This window comes from Camelina sativa, chromosome 1, assembly GCF_030686135.1.
Source record: "Camelina sativa cultivar CO46 ecotype springtype chromosome 1, ASM3068613v1".
Classification (NCBI taxonomy): Eukaryota; Viridiplantae; Streptophyta; class Magnoliopsida; order Brassicales; family Brassicaceae; genus Camelina; species Camelina sativa.
The window spans coordinates 14,023,536-14,044,300 of NC_141880.1; the positions used below are offsets into that span (position 1 = coordinate 14,023,536).

At 40.4% G+C, this 20,765-nt stretch overlaps 6 protein-coding genes and 1 pseudogene across 11 annotated transcripts; 4 read left to right on the top strand and 3 right to left on the bottom strand.

Moving 5' to 3' along the window:
* Positions 1 to 1,980: 1,980 nt before the first annotated feature.
* LOC104791301 (ubiquitin domain-containing protein DSK2b) lies at positions 1,981 to 7,641 on the top strand. 4 transcript variants are annotated; one of them, XM_010517153.3, is made up of 9 exons: positions 1,981 to 4,299; positions 4,625 to 5,410; positions 5,709 to 5,950; positions 6,028 to 6,141; positions 6,284 to 6,339; positions 6,763 to 6,791; positions 6,972 to 7,061; positions 7,153 to 7,308; positions 7,422 to 7,641. In XM_010517153.3, exons 1-8 carry the CDS (start codon positions 4,071 to 4,073, stop codon positions 7,299 to 7,301), a joined length of 1,695 nt encoding a protein of 564 aa, XP_010515455.2. In that variant the 5' UTR covers positions 1,981 to 4,070; the 3' UTR covers positions 7,302 to 7,308; positions 7,422 to 7,641. The 4 variants fall into 4 exon arrangements, with proteins under 4 accessions (XP_010515455.2, XP_010515462.2, XP_087314666.1 ...); XM_010517160.3 differs by having other exon boundaries at positions 3,924 to 4,299; positions 7,153 to 7,322; XM_087458540.1 differs by having other exon boundaries at positions 3,924 to 4,299; positions 6,978 to 7,061; positions 7,153 to 7,322.
* On the top strand, positions 2,267 to 3,793 carry LOC104708332 (pentatricopeptide repeat-containing protein At2g17210 pseudogene; annotated as a pseudogene).
* Positions 7,642 to 8,010: 369 nt separating the features above from the next.
* LOC104791290 (ubiquitin domain-containing protein DSK2b) lies at positions 8,011 to 11,749 on the top strand. Of its 2 annotated transcripts, XM_087458546.1 has the most exons (9): positions 8,011 to 8,518; positions 8,950 to 9,714; positions 9,967 to 10,208; positions 10,286 to 10,399; positions 10,531 to 10,586; positions 10,914 to 10,942; positions 11,112 to 11,201; positions 11,283 to 11,436; positions 11,535 to 11,749. In XM_087458546.1, the coding sequence occupies exons 1-8, from the start codon at positions 8,290 to 8,292 to the stop codon at positions 11,429 to 11,431; spliced, it is 1,674 nt and encodes a 557-aa protein (XP_087314672.1). In that variant the 5' UTR covers positions 8,011 to 8,289; the 3' UTR covers positions 11,432 to 11,436; positions 11,535 to 11,749. The 2 variants fall into 2 exon arrangements, with proteins under 2 accessions (XP_087314672.1, XP_087314669.1); XM_087458543.1 differs by having other exon boundaries at positions 11,283 to 11,749.
* Positions 11,750 to 12,156: 407 nt separating this feature from the next.
* Positions 12,157 to 13,219, top strand: LOC104791325 (zinc finger protein ZAT2-like). The gene has a single exon (XM_010517176.2). The coding sequence runs from the start codon at positions 12,209 to 12,211 to the stop codon at positions 13,043 to 13,045; it is 837 nt and encodes a 278-aa protein (XP_010515478.2). The 5' UTR covers positions 12,157 to 12,208; the 3' UTR covers positions 13,046 to 13,219.
* Positions 13,220 to 13,330: 111 nt separating this feature from the next.
* LOC104791337 (putative inactive receptor-like kinase BSK12) lies at positions 13,331 to 15,395 on the bottom strand. Its single transcript, XM_010517187.2, has 7 exons — positions 15,032 to 15,395; positions 14,793 to 14,934; positions 14,338 to 14,465; positions 14,171 to 14,240; positions 13,989 to 14,074; positions 13,694 to 13,885; positions 13,331 to 13,603 (listed from the first exon to the last, which is right to left on the bottom strand). Exons 1-7 carry the CDS (start codon positions 15,344 to 15,346, stop codon positions 13,517 to 13,519), a joined length of 1,020 nt encoding a protein of 339 aa, XP_010515489.1. The 5' UTR covers positions 15,347 to 15,395; the 3' UTR covers positions 13,331 to 13,516.
* A 554-nt stretch (positions 15,396 to 15,949) lies between these two features.
* On the bottom strand, positions 15,950 to 17,638 carry LOC104708343 (putative inactive receptor-like kinase BSK12). The gene is made up of 7 exons (XM_087511322.1): positions 17,384 to 17,638; positions 17,166 to 17,301; positions 16,872 to 17,005; positions 16,710 to 16,782; positions 16,556 to 16,641; positions 16,245 to 16,433; positions 15,950 to 16,027 (listed from the first exon to the last, which is right to left on the bottom strand). Exons 1-7 carry the CDS (start codon positions 17,636 to 17,638, stop codon positions 15,950 to 15,952), a joined length of 951 nt encoding a protein of 316 aa, XP_087367448.1.
* Positions 17,639 to 17,968: 330 nt separating this feature from the next.
* LOC104791346 (putative inactive receptor-like kinase BSK12) lies at positions 17,969 to 20,423 on the bottom strand. 2 transcript variants are annotated; one of them, XM_010517199.2, is made up of 8 exons: positions 20,004 to 20,423; positions 19,781 to 19,931; positions 19,161 to 19,288; positions 19,000 to 19,069; positions 18,837 to 18,922; positions 18,511 to 18,699; positions 18,323 to 18,409; positions 17,969 to 18,234 (listed from the first exon to the last, which is right to left on the bottom strand). In XM_010517199.2, the coding sequence occupies exons 1-8, from the start codon at positions 20,316 to 20,318 to the stop codon at positions 18,166 to 18,168; spliced, it is 1,095 nt and encodes a 364-aa protein (XP_010515501.1). In that variant the 5' UTR covers positions 20,319 to 20,423; the 3' UTR covers positions 17,969 to 18,165. The 2 variants fall into 2 exon arrangements, with proteins under 2 accessions (XP_010515501.1, XP_010515510.1); XM_010517208.2 differs by having other exon boundaries at positions 19,781 to 19,916; positions 20,004 to 20,413.
* Between the last annotated feature and the right edge of the window lie 342 nt (positions 20,424 to 20,765).

The window sequence follows — 20,765 nt, forward strand, 5'->3', positions numbered from 1 at the left end:
GCTCCTTCCGACGGCTGGAGTCACCCGCATGCTTTTTTCCTTGGGAATCAGCTCCTGCGGGAAGATCTAGGAGATTTGGTGGGAGGGGAGACGAGCACGGCACCGGCCTTTTGCCAGCTCGAATCTCAGCCACACGCGAATCGCGGGAAGCTGGAGGAGATCTTCGCGACGAGTCGACCCCAGAAGGACGAGTCTCGGGTTGGACCTCAAGAGGAGGAGGTGGAGAAGTTGCAGACGGACCGGATGCTTGACGATAGCGAGCCGACACATTGGGAACATCCATGTTAAGTCTCCCCATCGTGTTAGCTGCACAAAAATCAAGTTGTTTAAAAAAAAAAGGGAAAGAGGTCGTCAATGAACCAAAAAAAAAAGTGCAACTTACCTGTCGGTCGAGGAGCTTGTTGTTTTCTAGGACGACCTCATTTCCTGTGTAAAGAGCCTGGCCAAATATACGGACCCACTGCACGTATCGCTTCCATATCAGCTCGAAATGCAGGAGGATACGGAAGAAGGCACCACGGTATGACAACTGCAAAGAAGCGAACGGGGTAAGTGACAAAAAATATGAAGGACGAAAACAATTGACAAAGAAAGATGAACTACCAGGTGAAAGGTTCCACCCAGAAAATAAAGGCATCGCAGGATCCTCGACGACCCCCGGAACCACTTTTAAGAAAAAATAAGACCCTTCCCAGTTGTGGGTCTTCCCTTTCGCCCCTTCAACGAGCAGATGGTGTCGCGAACTGACATAATAAACTCCAGGTTTCTTGCTCCTGTGAGACGCTGTCAGACGGGTTAGTTCTTCGAAGTGACCGACCGAAAGCCGAACCCCTGCTCTCTTCGCCAGGATCAAGATACCTACCGCGTTCTGGAACGTAGCCGGAGCGAACTGAGAAATCGCCATTTTGCGCTTAGCAAAATACGACAGGGGAAAAGTAACCCCAGACTCGGTGAAGAGCATCTCTGAAAGACAGATAAACCTTTCGGGAACATCCCAAGGACGCTGCTCATGCCTGGGGATAATAATAACCGGATCGACCGCGATTTCGCCGATCTGAACGGACACGCGGGCCGAGTCGCGCTTTGAAGAAGATCGGGGAACAAAAGAGAGACCAGACACTCTAGTTCCAGAGGGTTCGGCAGCCGATGGGTGAGATTGGTGCTCGATGATGCGACTTGCCGGAACGATTGGCTCGTCAAAATCTTCATCGATGAGAGAAGGGATCTGGCATGGAAGGGCTGACGAGCTCGGAACTGTCGCGTCGGAGAAGATGCGATGTTTTAGTTCGACCAAATTTGTTGCGTCGGAGTCAGACGACAATCCCGAGGAAACGTCGCTATTCGTCGGAAATCTCGCCATACGACGATCCAATCAAGTCGAACCACTAGAATCAGGCGAGGTGTTCTGACGAAGATGGCTCGCCGCCAAAGAATCAGACGAAGTGGACCGGGGAGAGGCCATAGTCTCAAGAAAAACAATAATAGACGAGCTAGAAGACGAGAGAAGAGAGTACCTGAGACGACGAGCTGAGGAAACGACCGATGGAGAAGAATGAAGCCAAAATAAGGAACGGGGGAGTAATTATAGGGTTGAAGGTAAGATTCCTGAAGAAATCATCATTACAACTCGAGGATCGAAGCGACGTTACAACTTTCGGATGTCACGCGCGACAATATAAACGCGTGACGATACGACCGCGTTTTTCGGAAAACGGTAAAGCCCACGCGCGACTCTCTAGTTTCCCGATATTTGTCCGCGAACCGACACAGGAATCTATAAATAGGTCGAGCAGGGTATTTTAGTCTTTTCAGATGACGAACCGACACAGGAATCTATAAATAGTGAATGTACAGCGTACAGTGAGAGGACACGAAAAACGGAAAAGGAATTCGTATAAGAGAACAGGTTCTCGCAGTACCGATTCGACGAGCTCTCAGCTTGATAATTGTTTCCTTCTCGTCGTTTTATAGCTGGTAGTTATTAACTGTAGCCTGACTTATTCATATATAAAAGAGAACTTCGACCCTCCAAACACTGAACTAAAACTCTCTAATTGTACTGATCTGGACATCAACACGTAGTGGGTTCTGTGGGGTTTCGTCTGTTGAAAACTCGATCTTGTGTATGTACTCAGAGTGTGATCCCTCGAGTGCACATAAACTGTTCGATGAAATGTCTGAAAGAGATGTTAGTTCATGGTGTGTGGTGATTCGAAGTTATGTGCAAAGCCAGGAACCTGTTTTGGGATTGAAGTTGTTTAAAGAAATGGTTAATGAGGCGAAAACAGAGCCTGATTGTGTAACTTTGACTAGTGTTCTCAAGGCTTGCGCGGTTTTGGAGGATACTGATTTGGGAAGATCAGTTCATGGATTTTCGATACGGAGAGGTTTTGATTTGGTAGATGTGTTTGTACGCAATTCACTCATTGATATGTATGCCAAAGGATTCGATGTTGATTCAGCTTTTAGAGTGTTTGATGAGACCACTTGTCGAAACATTGTTTCATGGAATTCGATTTTGGCTGGGTTTGTACATAACCAAAGGTACGATGAGGCTCTTGAGATGTTTCGTTTGATGGGAAAAGAGGTGGTTGAAGTAGATGAAGTTACTCTCGTGACGCTTCTCCAGGTTTGCAAGTTCTTTGAGCAGCCATTGCCCTGCAAGTCAGTACATTGCGTGATGATCCGACATGGATATGAGTCTAACGAAGTGGCTTTGAGTTCTTTGATTGATGCATATACAAGCTGCAGTCTTGTTGATGATGCAAGAACAGTGCTTGATTCGATGATGTACAAGGATGTGGTGTCATGTAGCAGTATGATCTCTGGATTAGCCCGTTCTGGCCGACCCGATGAAGCAATCTCAATCTTCTGTCAGATGAGGGATAAGCCCAATGGAATCACTGTCATAAGTCTTCTTAACGCATGCTCAGTTTCAGCAGACTTGAGAAAATCCAAATGGGCACATGGAATTGCTATCCGGAGAGGGTTAGCCATCAGTGACATCTCAGTTGATACCTCTATTGTTGATGCATATGCAAAATGTGGTGCCATAGAAATGGCGAGGAGGGCATTTGATCAAATCCCTTCGAAAAACGTCGTCTCTTGGACCGTGATCATATTAGCATTCGCTATTAACGGTTTACCGGATAAAGCATTAGCTTCGTTCGAGGAAATGAAACAAAAAGGTTACATACCTAACGCTGTGACATATCTGGCAGCGTTATCAGCGTGTAATCATGGAGGATTGGTGGAGAAAGGTCTTATGATATTCAAATCAATGGTAGAAAATGATCACAAACCTTCGTTACAACACTACTCTTGCATTGTGGACATGCTTAGCCGAGCTGGAGAGATTGATACGGCCATGGAATTAATCAAGAACCTTCCAGGAGACGTAAAAACCGGGGCTAGTGCTTGGGGATCGATTCTAAGCGGTTGCAGAAACCATTTGAAAAATGGGATCATTACCTCAGAGGCAGTAGCTGAGGTTCTTGAACTCGAGCCCTTGTGTTCTTCAGGGTATTTGCTTGCGTCAAGCGTGTTTGCTGCTGAAAAATCATGGGACGATGTAGCAATCATGAGAAGGTTAGTGAAGGAGAGAAAGGTTCGTGTCGTTGCAGGTTATAGCATGGTTCTTGAAGGAAGCATAACTAGGAGGTTTTTGGCTGGAGACAAGTTAAGCCAGAGTGATTCTGAGTTAAACGATGTCGTTCATATTCTTCATAGATGCATGAGGTTAGACGACACAATAGAACAGAGAAACATAAGCCCGTTGGGCCTTTGCGATTGACCCGACCCTTATTTCCTGGCTCTGACTGTCAATCCGACCCGACGTGATCCGACCCGACTCGACCCGGTTCGTTTCTGAAACAGAAGGAAGTCTTTTGTTTCGTTCTTGTCGTAATCTGCTGAGTTTATATCCTTTCCCTCAAGAAATCTACCGAACCGACTTAGAGCTTTGTTTCTTCTCAATCTTGGTCCAATTTTTTTTATCTAGGGTTAGGGCTCCTGATCGATTTCCCGAGCTCTGCGATTTGTTGAACTAAATTAGGATCCGGAAATTAGAAATGGGTGGAGAGGGAGATTCGAGTCAGCCGCAGACTGGTGAAGGAGGAGCTGTGACTGTGAACATCAGGTGCTCCAACGGCACGAAATTTAATGTGAAGACGAGTCTCGAATCGACGGTTGAGTCTTTCAAAGAGTTGGTGGCTCAGAGCAGCGATGTACCAGCCAATCAGCAGCGCTTGATTTATAAAGGTCGGATCCTCAAGGACGATCAGACTCTCCTCAGCTATGGTAATTTCCTGACTATTCTGTGTTGGGGATTTATCTTCTTCTGTGGATCTAATTGAATTGAAATCTCTTAGGGTTACTTGTTTGGAAAGATAAAAGTTTCTCTTGCCGTATGAATTGTGATAGCGATGGGAAGAATATGTTTAGTGATACAATAAATGATCCATACAATTTAATTTTTGTTTCTCAAGGAAACGTTTACCTGAATAGTATGTCTAGTATATGTTACTGTGATCTCATTTTATTGGATAGTTTTTTTTCCAAGTTTTATTGTTTTGGTCATGAGCCCTTAATGTTTTTATTCTCTGTGGAATATTTTTATACCTAGGTTTGCAGGCTGATCATACTATTCATATGGTTCGAGGCTCTGCACCGTCTTCAGCACCACCTTCTGCTCCGGCAGCAAACGTTGGGAACCAAACTACTGCACCTAGTGTTACTCGAGGGGTTGGTTCAGATAATAGCTCGAATCTAGGAGGAGGAGCGAGTCCTGGCGAATCTTTGTTTCCTGGGCTTGGATTCAATCCTTTGGGTAGTGGAAATGCTATGCCTGGGTTATTTGGAGCTGGTCTTCAGGATCTTGAGCAGGCACAGCAACAACTAGCTCAAAACCCTAACATGGTTAGAGATATGATGAATACACCAGCCATCCAGAATCTAATGAATAACCCGGAATTTATGAGGAGTATGATTATGAGTAACCCTCAAATGCGTGAGCTTGTAGATCGCAATCCTGAGCTTGGTCATGTGCTCAATGACCCAAGCATCCTTCGCCAAACTTTAGAGGCGGCGAGAAATCCAGAGCTTATGCGTGAAATGATGCGGAATACCGATAGAGCTATGAGTAATATTGAGTCTATGCCTGAGGGATTTAACATGCTTAGGCGTATGTATGAAAATGTCCAAGAACCATTCTTGAATGCTACTACTATGTCGGAAAATACTGGAAGCAATACAAGCTCCAATCCATTTGCTGCTCTCCTGGGAAACCAGGGAGGTACTACGCAAGGAAGCAATGCTTCTAATAACTCTTCTACACCAAATGCTGAAACGGGTACAGGGAATAGTGTTCCGAATGCAAATCCACTACCTAATCCTTGGGGTGCTACCGGTGGTAAATAACTGCATTCTCATCTTCGTGCTTTCCTTTAGAATTTTACTCGTCTTTTGAAGGATGCAAATTTTTCAATAATAGTTAGAGTGGCTTGTTTATAAGAAATTGGAAGTTTATGTTTACCACACTGGTTCAGGAACAATTTTTTTTTTTATTACATTGGTGAGTTCATGTAGTTCTCACAATTTGTTGTTATCAGTAGTTTGTGTATAGATAAGCTCCTAGGCTGCTCTTTCTTGTTAAACTTTTACTCATAATGCACCAAACATTGTTTAACATATTCGTGGGGACTTAACAGGCCAGACAACTGCCCCTGGAAGGGCAAATTCTGGTGGGGATGCGAGAAGCCCTGGACTTGGTGGTCTTGGTGGCCTTGGTGGCCTTGGTGGTCTTGGTGGCCTCGGTGGACTTGGAATGCTTGGAGCGGATTCCCCTCTTGGTGCCACTCCAGATGCTTCTCAATTGGGCCAGTTATTGCAAAACCCAGCCATGTCCCAGATGATGCATAGCATGCTATCCAACCCACAATACATGAATCAGGTAACACCCAGAATAATCTGAACTTCAGACATTTTTGCTATTGTGAACATGCCTTTAATGTTTTCCCTTGTTTCCAGCTTATGAATCTCAACCCACAACTCCGAACCATGCTAGATTCGAACCCTCAGTTGAGGGAAATGATGCAGAACCCAGATTTCCTTCGTCAGTTTAGCTCTCCGGAGATGATGCAGGTCAGTTGTTCCCCCATTGTCTGCATGCATGTGAATTTTAAATATGTTCTCTCTCCAAAGAAAACATTTCTGTATCGTTAAGCTATTTTTCAAGTAGTGAAGTTTCTTAAACCTGATGTTTGCATTGATTTTCGGTCTTCAGCAAATGATGACTCTACAACAATCACTTATGTCTCAGAATAGGAACACGACCAGCCAGTAAGTATTGAAACCCTCTGCTGTTTTGTTGTGCTTAAACATTGTTAAGGAGTTACATGTCCGTTATATATTTTAACTGTATTTTGGGTTGTTTCGTGTTTAGACAATAGTGTAACTAGCTAAGGAGACAGTTCTATTGGTGATGAACCTCTGAACGATCTCTATATCAATTAAGAAAAGGATTTAATCATGAGTAATGCAGCAACTCTTGAATAATTTATTGGGTTGATCATTAATAACCTCTGTCAGGGGGGGGGGGGGGGGGGGGGGGGGGGCTATAAAGCATTCTAATAGTTGGAATAAACTTGAACAGAGACATAAACATTTTTGCATTTTTAACAAAAGCTATCAGTGTGTGAAGGATCTCTGTATTTTGATTTTCGTTTATCCGTATTCATGCTCTCAAGTTTATATTCTCTGTAGGGATCCGGGGCAAACTGGTGCTGCCACAGGTACTCTTAAAGATTTTATCTGTATCTGAAGTAAAAAGGCGTTATTATCCTGGTCACTTAGTATAGTAGATACTCTTTTTGGTTCTCCTTGCTTTCATGATTGTTTCACTTTGGCACATATATATATATATATTGTTATTGTATATCATCTGTAGCTTACTGAGTAAATTATTTTGGTAGGGACAGGCAACAATGCGGGGTTGGATGCCTTGATGAATATGTTTGGCAGTCTTGGTGCTGGTGGCCTGAGTGGCACAAACCAACCTAATGGTTTGCTTTGCTTAGGACTATACCCTTTTTGTAAAAATCTTATGTATTTGTTAAGATGGTTCGATTGAAACATGTCTATATTTGATTACAGTTCCTCCCGAGGAGCGCTACGCGACTCAGTTGCAACAGTTACAGGAAATGGGATTCTACGACAGAGCAGAGAACATAAGGGCTTTGCTTGCAACAAATGGTAACGTTAACGCTGCTGTAGAACGACTCTTGGGGAGTATTGGGCAGTAGCACACAGGTTCGTGAACTGAGGTCTCTCCATCTTGCTTCTCAGTTATAGAATAAACAGCTTGAATATGTTTCAGTAATGATTATATTTATGGAATTCTAAAAATTTTATATGTATGATAGGAATCGAGAACTTGTGGATAGAAAAGCCGGATCAATACGGTATTTGTATTCAGTGGTCATCTTCTTCTTCTTCTTCTTCTTCTTCCTCTTTGGGTCGTTGTTATCTTTCATATTTTATTTGAAGTTGTTACAACATACATCTGTAAGAGTTGTCTTGGAATGTGAAATGGTTAAATATACAATTTTTTTTTCTTTTTCTAATAGAGTACTGTAACCTTCAGATGTGTTATCGCCAGAGATCCCAAGAAATTTCGATATTAGTTTAGGATTAGGGCCAGCAGTCTATAAAAGTGCGTGGTGTCCACTTGCTGCTCTGAGTTTTTTTCATTTATTGTGGTGCCATTTTGGTAAGAGAATAGATTACGGAGAGACATCAGAGAGAGAAGAAACCAAACACAATGAAATGTTTGGTTCCTTCTAGAAATAAAAACTCAAATCCGGTTCAAAGTTTAAAACCAAATTGCCCAAGTCAATTGCATACCCAATTCTGAGTTAATTTCAACTAAACCGATCCAAACCGACTCGGTTCGACCCAATTTTACCCGGTTCAAGTCGATACGTTCTCTCAAGCGCAAGTCTTTTTTTTTTCGATTCTCATTTAATTGGCCAACAAAATAAGTCCTATGTCTCTCTCTTTAATTCTCTGCAGCAGTATCTCATTTTTGTTATTCGACCAAAAGTTTTTTTATATATCACTCTTTCCTCAAGAAATCTACAAAAAAAAACCGACTTAAGAGCTTCTTCGAGTCTCCTTCGTCTTCATTGATTTTTTTTTTTTTTTTCTAGGGTTATATAGAGATTTTGAGTCCCTCGATCGATTTCGCGAACTCTGCGATTTGTTTTGTTGAACTAGGATCTGGAAATTAGAATGGGTGGAGACGCAGATTCGAGTCAGCCGCTGACTGCTGAAGGAGGAGCTGTTGCCGTCAACGTCAGGTGCTCGAACGGCACGAAATTTAGTGTTACGACGAGCCTCGATTCCACGGTGGAGTCTTTCAAAGAGTTGATTGCGCAGAACAGCGATGTGCCAGCTAATCAGCAGCGATTGATTTATAAAGGTTGCATCCTCAAGGACGATCAGACGCTCCTCAGCTATGGTAACAACTCATCCTCTTCTTCTCTGATTGTTATCGTTTTGGGATTTTTCTATTGTTCTGTGGATTTAATTGCTCGAAATCTCATTGAGTTAGTTGCTTGGTTTGAAAGATTGAAATTGGATTTATACTAGGGTTTTTTGTGGGGGTGATACTCATTGCAGAAGCTTGGATTGTTTAATGTTTCTCTTTCCCTATGAATTGTGATATGGGAAGGATACAGAGATGTAGTCAATGGTGAAAGTTTTTATGATCCATACAATTTTGAAGGGTTTCTAATGTGAATTGTGTTTATTTATCCTTTTGGCATGTGTACTTAATGGCTGTTATATATTACATTGTTGGTCATAAACTTTGATGTGATTGTGTTGGATAGTTTCCAGGTTTTAATGTTTTGGATCATGAGCCTTAATATTTCCGTTCTCTGTCTATAGGTTTGCAGGCTGATCACACTGTTCATATGGTTCGAGGTTTTGTGCCTTCTTCACCAACTCCTGCTGCTCCAGCTGCAAACCAAACCACTGCTCCTCAAGCGGTTGGTTCAAATGATAGCTCAAATCTAGGAGGAACGAATCTAGGAGAATCTTTGTTCCCTGGGCTTGGATTTAATCCTTTGGGTGGTGGAAATGCTATGGCTGGATTATTTGGATCTGGTCTTCCGGATCTTGAGCAGGCACAGCAACAACTAGCTCAAAACCCTAACATGGTTAGAGATATGATGAATACACCAGCCATGCAGAATATAATGAATAACCCAGAAATTATGAGGAGTATGATTATGAATAACCCTCAAATGCGTGAGCTTGTAGATCGCAATCCTGAGCTTGGTCATGTGCTCAATGACCCAAGCATCCTTCGCCAAACTCTAGAGGCGGCCAGAAACCCTGAGCTTATGCGTGAAATGATGCGGAATACCGATAGGGCGATGAGTAATATTGAGTCTATGCCTGAGGGGTTTAATATGCTTAGGCGTATGTATGAAAACGTCCAGGAACCGTTAATGAATGCTACTTCTATGTCGGGTAATGCTGGTAGCAATACGGGCTCTAATCCATTTGCTGCTCTTCTGGGAAACCAGGGGGCCACTACACAAGGAACTGATGCTACTAATAATTCTTCAACACCGAGTGCTGAAACCGGTACAGGAAATAGTATTCCAAATGCAAATCCACTTCCTAATCCTTGGGGTGCTGCGGCTGGTATGAAACTGCATTCTCATCCTCTTAATTTTATATGGTATATAGACGTTTATAACAGCCAATAGTGGCTTCTTCATAAGAAATAGTAGTTTACTAGCTTATGTTTACGACACTGGCTCAGGAATATATTGTTTATGATAAAAATTGGTGAGTTCATGTAGTGTTCTCACAGTTTGTTGTTATGAGTAGTTTGTTGAAGTTTTACTCTAATGCACTAAACATTTAAGAACATATTGTGGAGCTACTTGACAGGCCAGACAACCGCCCCTGGAAGGACAATTTCTGGTGGGGACACGAGAAGCCCTGGACTTGGTGGCCTTGGTGGTCTTGGTGGCCTTGGTGGACTTGGAGGCCTCGGCGGACTTGGTATGCTTGGAGCAGATTCACCTCTTGGTGCGACTCCAGATGCTTCTCAATTGAACCAAATACTGCAAAACCCAGCTATGTCGCAGATGATGCAAAGTCTACTTTCCAATCCACAATACATGAATCATGTAGCGCCTAAAATAATCTGAATTTAAGACACTTTTGGTATTGTGAATGTATTGTTAATGTATTCCGTTTATTTCAGCTTATGAGTCTCAACCCCCAACTCCGAAGCATGCTAGATATGAATCCTCAGTTGAGGGAAATGATGCAGAACCCGGAATTCCTTCGCCAGTTTAGCTCTCCTGAGATGATGCAGGTCAGTTGGGCCCATGTTGTCTTTATGCATGTGAATTTTGAACATGTGGTCTCTCCAGAGAAATAATTTTGTATCTCTTAAGTAATAAAATTATTTCAACCTAATGTTTTGGATTGTTTTTTGGTCTTTAGCAAATGATGACTCTACAGCAATCACTTTTCTCTCAGAATAGGACTACGGCTGGCCAGTAAGTGTGGATACCTCTTTCTGTTTTCTTTAGTTGAAACATAGTCGAGTACTTAATGTCCTTTCTATATCATAATTGGATTTTGGGTTGATCTGGGTTTAGAAAATAGTGTGACTAGCTAAACAGATAACTGTAGCGGTGATGAACTATCTTAAAGTAATCAATGGGTTGAATCGTTAGTAATGCAGCAACTCTTGTGGATTTTACTGGGTGGATCATTAGTAACCTCTATCAAGGGCTGTCTTATAACATATGATATCAGTGTGTTGAACTTTCTATCATGATTCCATCAACCTCTATTCATGTTTCCAATCGTCTTCTTTGTAGGGATGCGGGGCAAACTGGTGCTGCGACAGGTACTCTTTAAGATATTATCTGTAATGGAAGTATGAAGGCTTTAGTTATTTCACTTAGTATAGTGTAGTTGCTTGTTGTTCTATTTATCATACTGTTATCCTATATTCATACATCTCTTATTGAGTAAATCACTAATTCACATTCACTACTATGGATATATATTTATAGGGACGGCCAATAATGGGGGGATGGATTTTTTGATGAATATGTTTGGCAGTCTTGGTGCTGGCGGCCTGAGTGGCACAAATCAACCCAACGGTTAGATTCGCTGGGACTATACTTTGATTTCTTATGTATTTGTTGAGATGATTCCACTGACACATTTCTGTTTGATTCCAGTGCCTCCTGAGGAGCGTTTTGCTACTCAGTTGCAACAACTGCAGGAAATGGGATTCTACGACAGAGCAGAGAACATAAGGGCTTTGCTAGTAACCAATGGTAACGTTAATGCTGCTGTAGAACGACTCTTGGGAGGTATTGGCCAGTAGCACAGGTTTGTGAACAGAGGTCTCTCGGTTATAGGATAAACAACTTGAGTGCGTTTCAGAAATGAATTCTATGTGGGAATTCTTATAATTACATTTATGATAGGAGCGTGAACTTGTGGATAGAAAAGCCGCGCATCCAAGATATGGTATTTGTTTTCAGTGGTTATCATCTTCCTGCCTCTTTTACCCATTGCAAAAAAACCTTTTTTTTACATACTTTGGATCAGTCTGTTTATCTTTCAGATTCTATTTGAAGCTGTTACAACGTACATCTGTAGAAGTTGGTTTCGGAATATGGAATGGGTACATTTTACATTATCTTATCTCCATTTATCTTATAAATGTAGTAGTGGTAACGTTGATGATTTTGTGATAGAGCGATATAGCTAGAGAGATCTCAAAGAGTTTATGATGCAATTTAGACCTTAAAATGAAAACCAAGTTGGATCCGGTTCAAAGTTGAAAAACCTAGTTTACCCTAATCCCCAAATTATTGGTTCTAAGTTCGTATGAATGTATCAACAAATTCAGAGCAAAATATTGTTGATTCGAACAACATAAAGAAAATGTAAATCCGGAAAAATAGGGACATGTCAACAAAAGAAAACAATTCGACAAGTAACTGCTAAAAAAAAAACCGTAAAGCGACTCTTCCACAAATGAAAACTAACTTCGTCCTCTCCTCTACTATAAACCAAATCATAACTCCCACTCTTCCACTTTTTTTCTTCTTTTTTCCTCTGTTTTGTTTTGCATGTTCTCTCTAAAGCCATAACAATGTCGAACTCTTCGAACTCCGATCCCAATTTCGACATCCCATTTGCTTCCTCCGATGTACCTCTTCCGAGTTACAATCAAAAACCAAGAAGAAAACGTACTAAACTCACCAACAACGAACCTGGTTCTTCTTTTTCTCCTTCTCCAAGGCCTAATCCGGTCAAGAAACCGCTGGACTCTGACGCTCCTCCACAAATCGCACGGCCATGTACTGAATGTGGTAAACAATTCGGGTCACTGAAGGCACTCTTTGGACACATGAGATGTCACCCTGAACGTCAGTGGCGTGGCATCATCCCTCCTCCGGACCACAAACGTGGGACTAACGCAACCGCCGCGTCATCATCCTCCAATTTGAATTTTGTTTTAAATAAATCCGAGGAGGAAGATCATAACATAGCCTCTTGCTTACTCTTGTTGGCTAAAGCTCCTGTTGTCTTGAGCAGTTCAAGTGGAGTTGAGGGACGGTTCGAGTGTGGAGGTTGTAAGAAAGTGTTTGGGTCACATCAAGCGTTGGGCGGACATAGAGCAACACATAAAGATGTGAAAGGATGTTTTGCCGCTTCAAACTCAACCGAAGATCCTTCTCCTCCTCAGGAGATCGTTGGTCAAGACAAAGGCAAGAGTGTGAAGTTGGTCTCTGGAATGAATCATCGATGTCAAATCTGTTTAAGAGTGTTCTCGAGTGGTCAAGCGTTAGGTGGTCACATGAGATGTCATTGGGAGAAAGATCAGGAAGAGCACCAAGTCAGGGCAATTGATCTTAATGTTCCTGCGGCGACATCTCCTCCTGACACATCGATAGGTTGTTCTTTAGATCTTAGGTTAGGACTTTGATATATAATAACATAACTTATATATTTGGTTTTGGTTTCTTCTCTTAAAATAACTCTCTCCCTCTCTCTGTATATGTGTGATGATTTGTATGATGAACTTATAGGATTGGGTATTGTATTCTGTATAAATTAATTAACTGATGAAATGCAAAAAAATGTGATCAGTGTATTTCAAGAAGTTAGCTACGCATATTTTTCATAATGTAAATATTGAATGTTTTGATATATGTATCATGTATGGTTATGGTGTTCCTTAACAAAGGCCATCACAGATGAAATCAGAAGAAAAAGAAAAATAGGTTCAACTTTGTTTTGGAATCATCTCAAAGAATACACAAGACGCCACAATCGAAAACCAACAAAAAGTATGTCAAAGTTTATATGGTTTCCCTTTATTATCCTAGAAAAGTTCTGAAAATCAAACATGTTGCTTCGAGCGAGAAGAGTTGCTTTGTTGAAGCTATCAGCAAACTCAGGGAGCAAGTTGTTGCTGTTGACCAGAAGATGAAGCTTCCTCCTGCTGCTTTGGCTCGTCTTCAGTCATTTCAGAGGATGAAACCTGTAAGCAAAAAGATCAGCTTTATATTAACATGAATGCGAAAAATCACGAAGGAATACAATTAATAGTTACAGTAAGCATCATCCTTACTTCTTTCTTAGCTTGTAAGGCTTCAAGTGTTGCAAAAACCTCTTTTGTGATGAACCTCTCTTTAAAATCATTGCATTGCAAACATTCAGAGGCGAGTTTTAAGATTACGGTAGCTTCTTCTTTAGAATACTTTCCATTCAGAGTTGGATCAATCAACTCGGTAACATCCTTTCCATTGATCATCTCAGGAGCCTATAGCACATGAGAATAGTACTAACTCAGTAATAAGTGGCTTGCATTGCAAGAAATTAACAATGACAGAGAAGCACAAAGTCAAGTGAACAGAATCACTTACATGGCTTGGAGCAATTTGCATTCCAGTAAGCAGATTCACAAGGATAGTACCAAATCTGTATGTCACATTCCCAGTGTTGACATTTCCTACAATGAGAATATATAAACATCACATTCTGATGATATATATATATATATATATATATGCATATATAGTCCAAAGATAAAGCGCGAAAAGATTACCTCCTTCTCTTCGATTATAACGGATGATCGCTGTAACTAAACCGAAACTGGAGAGACAGGCCTCACCATCCTTCAACACATCCGTTTAAGCAACAAGAAACTGATCAGCATCGTTATAGATCACACGAGAGAAGGCATAGGGCATGTTAAAATGTTGTTTTACATACCTTATCAAACAGAACAGAGTTAGCACTCAGATTATCGTACGAGAAAGCACGTGCAATTCTGCAGTAATCCAATGCTTCGGCTATATTGTACGCCACTCGCAACCTCATTGACCAATCCATGTTTTTCTCTGTCAATCACACAACCGATACAAACTTCAGAAACAAGTTCTGATTCAACGGTTCCTAAGCATATGATACACTTGTACATGATCTATTCACTATTCTAGTCCTGATTAAAAGTTTCCATCTTTAAGAATCTAAAGCACAATCTAAATCAACAATACAGCCTCTCTATCTCTTTAGACTCTCAAAACAGAGAATGCAAATAAGCTCTGTTTCAATCGATTCTACATGCACAACCATGTCAACAAGGCAGCTTCTTTAACCTCAGATTCACCAATGTTTAATGTGAATGACACAAAAGAAGAAGATGAAGAAGAGAGAAGGAATCATACGATGGAACAAACGGTTAGCGAGAGTATCATTAGGCATGAACTCTGAAACAAGAAGCCCTACTCCTACATCTTCATCGTAGCAATATCCCAACAACTTGACGAGTCTCTTGTGCTTTCGCTCCGCAGCTGTTTCTGTGTCTACCTGAAGAAGATCAAAGAAACAGAATCGAAACCATCAAAAGAGATCTAATGAACGTCACAAAAGTGAGATAAAGCTTTAAAGGCAAAGAGAAGGGTACCGCGAAGTAGTCAGGATCATCCCACGGCGTATTCTTGAATCTCTTGATAGCGACGAAGCCAAGATTCTCTGATAAGTGACCCCTGTAGACGACATTGGGAGATTCTTCAGCGTTCTCTGATATGATCTCGTCGGAACTGAAGTTCTTGGTCGCCGTCGTGAGATCGGAGAGGAAGAACTCTGTGAATGGCCAGTTGACGAACCCGTCGTCGTTCTTCACTTCGTCGTTCTTGCGTTCGACGTGCTGAGTCTGCGGCTGCTGTTGCGGAGGAGGTTGATCGTTCACGAGAGGCGTTGAGACGCAACAACCACCCATTGTTTCGTTTTCGCCGGCAAAAGCTGAGTATCCAAAGCGTTCTTTGCGAGAGAGATAGAGAGAGATGAAGAGAGACCGTTGGGTTTATGATTATGATGAACCTTTTATAACCGAGTCTCACTAAAATCTAAAACTCAAGATTACGCATCTTTCTAATTATTAATAATTATTTTTTTTTTACTTTTTTTTTGAGAAGTTTGCAATGCGTTATGATAATTTTTGTTAATAATTTTAAAACAAAGTTTTGGTTTATAAAAATATACAATTTTGCTAGTGTTGTGTTAATGAGAAGAATTTATTTGAAACCCTTAAACAAAAAGAAGAGAGGAATTTATTTGTATTACTCCACTGTTCAACGTTTTCTACATTGGCACTACCACCAAAGTATGTAGTACTATGTACCAAGTATCACAGGTCACATATATAATCATATGCTTTTTACATTTTCGTTTTCTTTTTAGGAACTCATACTCTTTTAGACATGTGGATAGTGGATTATATATGAAACGCCTAAAATTAAAATTGTAGACGTCCCACGATTTAAGATAAACTCAAGATTCTTCTTCTCTTAAACTATTTTGCTGGATCTCTTTGCTTCGAGTTTCAGTGTGGAAGCTGTTGCTGTTGACTAGAAGATGATGTCTCCTCGTTCTGCTTTGCCATTTCAGAAAAAATTGGCATCTGCAAACAAAAAGATTCAGTTTTATAACAAGGCAAATTCCGGTTAAGAATAATTAAGCTCCCTTCTTACTTCTTGCAAGGGTTCAACATATGCTGCTTCCACCTCCTGCGGCTTTCCCAGTTCAAGCATTTGAATATATGGAATCTGCATGCATACAACATAGAATGTAAAAAAACAATCTAGGATGTGATTACAAATACAGTAAATCCTTCTTACTTGTCTTTTAGATCGCAAGGCTTGAAGTGTTGCAACAAGCTCTTTTGTGATGAGACTCTTTCTAGCCTCGCACTGAAAACATTCAGAGGCGAGTTTCAAAACTACGGCAGCTTCTTCCGTACAGAACTTTCCCTTCAGATTTGGATCCATTAACTCAGTTACATCCTTTCCGTGTATCATCTCAGGAGCCTAGAACACATGAGAATAACAACTCAGTAATATGTGGCTTGTGTTGCAAGAAATGGACAGTCAAGATGAACCATAAGACTACTAAGAAAGCAGGGGAGGACTAGTTGAACAGAATCACTTACATTGCTTGGAGGAGTTTGCTTTCCAGTTAGCATATTCACAAGGATAGTACCAAATCTGTATGTCACACTTTTAGGGCTCACAATTCCTATAATGAGAATATAAACATCACATTCTGATGTGAATAATCCGAAGAGAGAAGCATGAACTGGTTACCTCTTGTTCTCTGACTTCGATCATACTTTATCCTTTTTATCAATCCGAAACTGGAAAGACAGGCATCACCATCCTTCAACAAATTCCATTAAGCAATACAAAGCATATTAGCATCCTTAGATCACTAAGAAGGTATAGGCATAAAATGATTCTTTTACGTACCTTATCAAACAGAACCGAGTATGCACTTAAGTTACTGTATGATGCAAAACCTTCACTATTGCAATATTCCAATGCTTCGGCTATATGATACGCCACACGCAACCTCACTGACCACTCCATGGCTTTATTTTTTGCTGTGAAATCACAACAGAGAATGCTAATAACGTCTCTCTACTGAATCTATACGCAGATACATTATGATTGACACCATCATGTCAAATACAACTAACAATGCAGACCCATTGACCTCAGATACACCAAATTCTAAGAAGAAGTAAAGAAGAAGAATTATACGATGGAACAAACGCTTAGCAAGAGTATCATTGGGCATAAACTCTGAAACAAGAAGCCTTTCATCTTCATCGCAGAAATATCCGAACAACTTGACGAGTCTCTTGTGCTTTAGCTCCCCAAGTGCTTTTGCGTCTTCCTGAAGAAACAGAACCAAACCCATCAAAAGAGATCAATGAACGTCGCAAAGTTCATATGCTTTATAGGCAAAGAAAGGATACCTCAAATTCTTCATGGTCAGACCAATCCGAATTCTTGAATCTCTTGACAGCCACGAAGCCAAGATCCTCTGATAAAAGACCCTTGTAGACGACATTAGAAGATTCCTCTGCGTTCTCTGATATGATCTCGTCGGAACTGAAGTTATTGGTCGCAGACGTGAGATCAGAGAGTAAGAACTCTGTGAAAGGCCAGTCACTGAATCCATTGTTTGGTTGTTCATTCTCGAGAGGCGTAGAGAAGCAACAGCCACCCATTGTTTCGGTTTCGCCGGCAAAAGCAGAGTATCGAAAACGTTCTTTTCAAGAAAGACAAACAGAGAGAGATGACGAGAGACCGTTAGGTTTAGGATTATGAGAAAACTTTAATAACAGAGTCGCACTATGATCTATACTCAAGATTACACATCTTCAAACTTCCATTTCCTTTTTTTTTTGCTTCACTGAATGCTATATTGGGTCTATATTTTCACATGTTTGAGAATTTTGTATTGCATTTAATGACTATGATATTTGCTTTGTTAATAATTTTAGAATTGGGGTTTGTTAATATTTATAGGTTTGGTAGTGTTTGATATGTAAAAATTATTTTGTTGTATTTTTGTTCATCGTGTGAGTATGTGACCGAAAAAATATCGATGTACTATGCATGATTTGTGCATGCAACAAGATACACATGTTTAAAGTTGTTAGAAAATACACAAAACACCCTCAATCTAAAAACCAACAAAGCTGCAAATTCGGGAAGAGTTCCAAAGTTTTTATGATATCAGAAGATTCAGTGTTCAAGTTTGTTGCTGTTGACTCGAAGATGATGCTTCCTCCTGCTGCTTTGTTTTCTCAGAAGATGGAACCTGCAAGCAAAATGATCGGTTTTTCATAACATGATGAATAAGGAATATTAAGAATTCAATTTCGGTTTAAAATAAGTTCCCTTCTTACTTCATGCAAGGGTTCAGCTTCTTGTTGTTGACTGGAAGATGCTACATCTTGCCGCTTTGCCAGTTCAACCATTTCAGCAGATGGAACCTGCAAGCAAAATGGTCAGCTTTTATGTAACATGAACGCCAAAAATTAATCATGAAGAATACAATTACTGTAAGTTACAGTTACAGAGTAAGCATTCTTACTTCATTTTTAGCTTGTAACGCTTCAAGTGTTGCAACAACCTCTTTACTGATGAGACTCTTTCTATTCTTCCACTGCAAACATTCAGAGGCGAGTTTTAAGATTACAGTAGCTTCTTCTTTAGAGAACTTTCCCTTCAGATTTGGATCCATCAAGTCCGTAACATCCTTTCCATTTATCATCTCAGGAACCTAGAAACAGAGAGATAACAACTCAGTAACATGTGTCTTGTGTCGCAAGAAAGTGAAAATGACAGAGAATCTAATGATGACAATCACAAAGCCAAGTGAGAAAGCAAGACGGACAGGACTTGAACAGAATCACTTACATGGCTTGGAGAAGTTTGCATTCCGGTTAGCAGATTCACAAGGATGGTACCAAATCTGTATGTCACACTCTCAGTGTTCACACTTCCTACAATGAGAATATAAACTATCACATTCTGATATATATATGAATAACCTAAAGAGAGAAGTTCAGATTTGAATTACCTGTTGGTCTTGGATCATAATCAGTCACCTCCCTCACTAAACCGAAACAGGAAAGACATGCATCATCATCCTTTAACACATCCATCAAGCAATAAAAAAAGTTTAGTATCCTTACATCACACAGAAGAAGGCATAGGCATGAAAAAGTTGATTTATTATACCTTATCAAACAGAACCGAGTTAGCTCTTAGGTTATCGTACATTGCGAAACCTGAAGTGATACAGTAATCTAATGCTTCAGCTATATGATATGCCACTCGCAACCTCATTGACCATTCCATGTTTTTCTCTGTGAATCACAACCAATATAAAAACTTCAAAAACAGAGAATACTAACAAGTTCTGCTGTAACACATTCCACAAAAGCAGATACATTTATACATGCTAGTCATATAAAAGTTTCTTTCATTAAGAATCTAAAGCACAACCATGCTACTTAAACAACCAATGCGGCCTCTCTATGACTTCAGAATTAAAACAGAGAATGCTAATAAATTCTGTTTCAATCAATTCTACATGCAAAATCATGAGTTCTTGACACACAAACCTCAGATTCACCAATGTTTAATGTGACACATAAATCAGTAAATCACCAATATTACTTCTCTCTGCCTCCACATTCAAAACAGAGAAGATGCTAGCTAGTTCTGTTTCAATCGATTCTATAACAGCAGATACTTTAGCACCATCTTTAAAACAAAACATGTCACATAAACCAACAATGCAGCGTCTTTAACCTAAGATTCACAAAAGAAGAAGATGAAGAGAGAAGGAACCATACGATGGAACAAACGCTTAGCAAGAGTATCATTAGGCATGAACTCTGAAACAAGAAACCTTTCATCTCCATCGCTGCAGTATCCTAACAACTTGACGAGTCTCTTGTGCTTTAGCTCCGCAGCATCTTGTGCCTCTACCTGAAAAAGATGGGACTAACAGAATCAAACCCATCAGAAGATATCAATGGCGAGAGTTGTTAAAAGTTTTCGAAGTGTACTGTGTACCTCAAGGTCCTCATGGTCAGGCCAAGGCGTATTCTTGAATCTCTTGATAGCGACGAAGCCAAGATTCTCTGATAAGTGACCCCTGTAGACGACATTAGGAGATTCTTCAGCGCTCTCTGATATGATCTCGTCGGAACTGAAGTTCTTGGTCGCCATCGTGAGATCGGAGAGGAAGAACTCTGTGAATGGCCAGTTGACGAATCCCTCGTCGTTCTTCACTTCGTCGTTCTTGCGTTCGACGTGCTGAGTCTGCGGCTGCTGTTGCGGAGGAGGTTGATCGTTCTCGAGAGGCGTTGAGACGCAACAACCACCCATTGTTTCGTTTTCGCCGGCAAAAGCTGAGTATCCAAAGCGTTCTTTGCGAGAGAGATAGAGAGAGATGAAGAGAGATGAAGAGAGACCGTTGGGTTTATGATGAATGATTATGATGAAACTTTTATAACAAAAGGTTAAATATTAATCTCAAGATTACGCATCTTTCTTTGTTTACTCTAATTTTATCGTTGTTTCACTGATGGGTCAAATTATTTTCCCATTTGAGGACTTTTCATTGCATGGTGTATGAAATTAGTGTTTGGTATTGTTGTCAATGAGAGGAACTTTATCTACGTTACATATTACATAATACAGTAAAACCTCTATATTAATAAGGTGAGTACCATAAAATTTTATTAATTTATAGAGGTTTTAATTTATCGATAAATTAAGAATTTAATAATTTATGAAGATATTTTCATAATTTTGATTTTTTTGCTATTACAA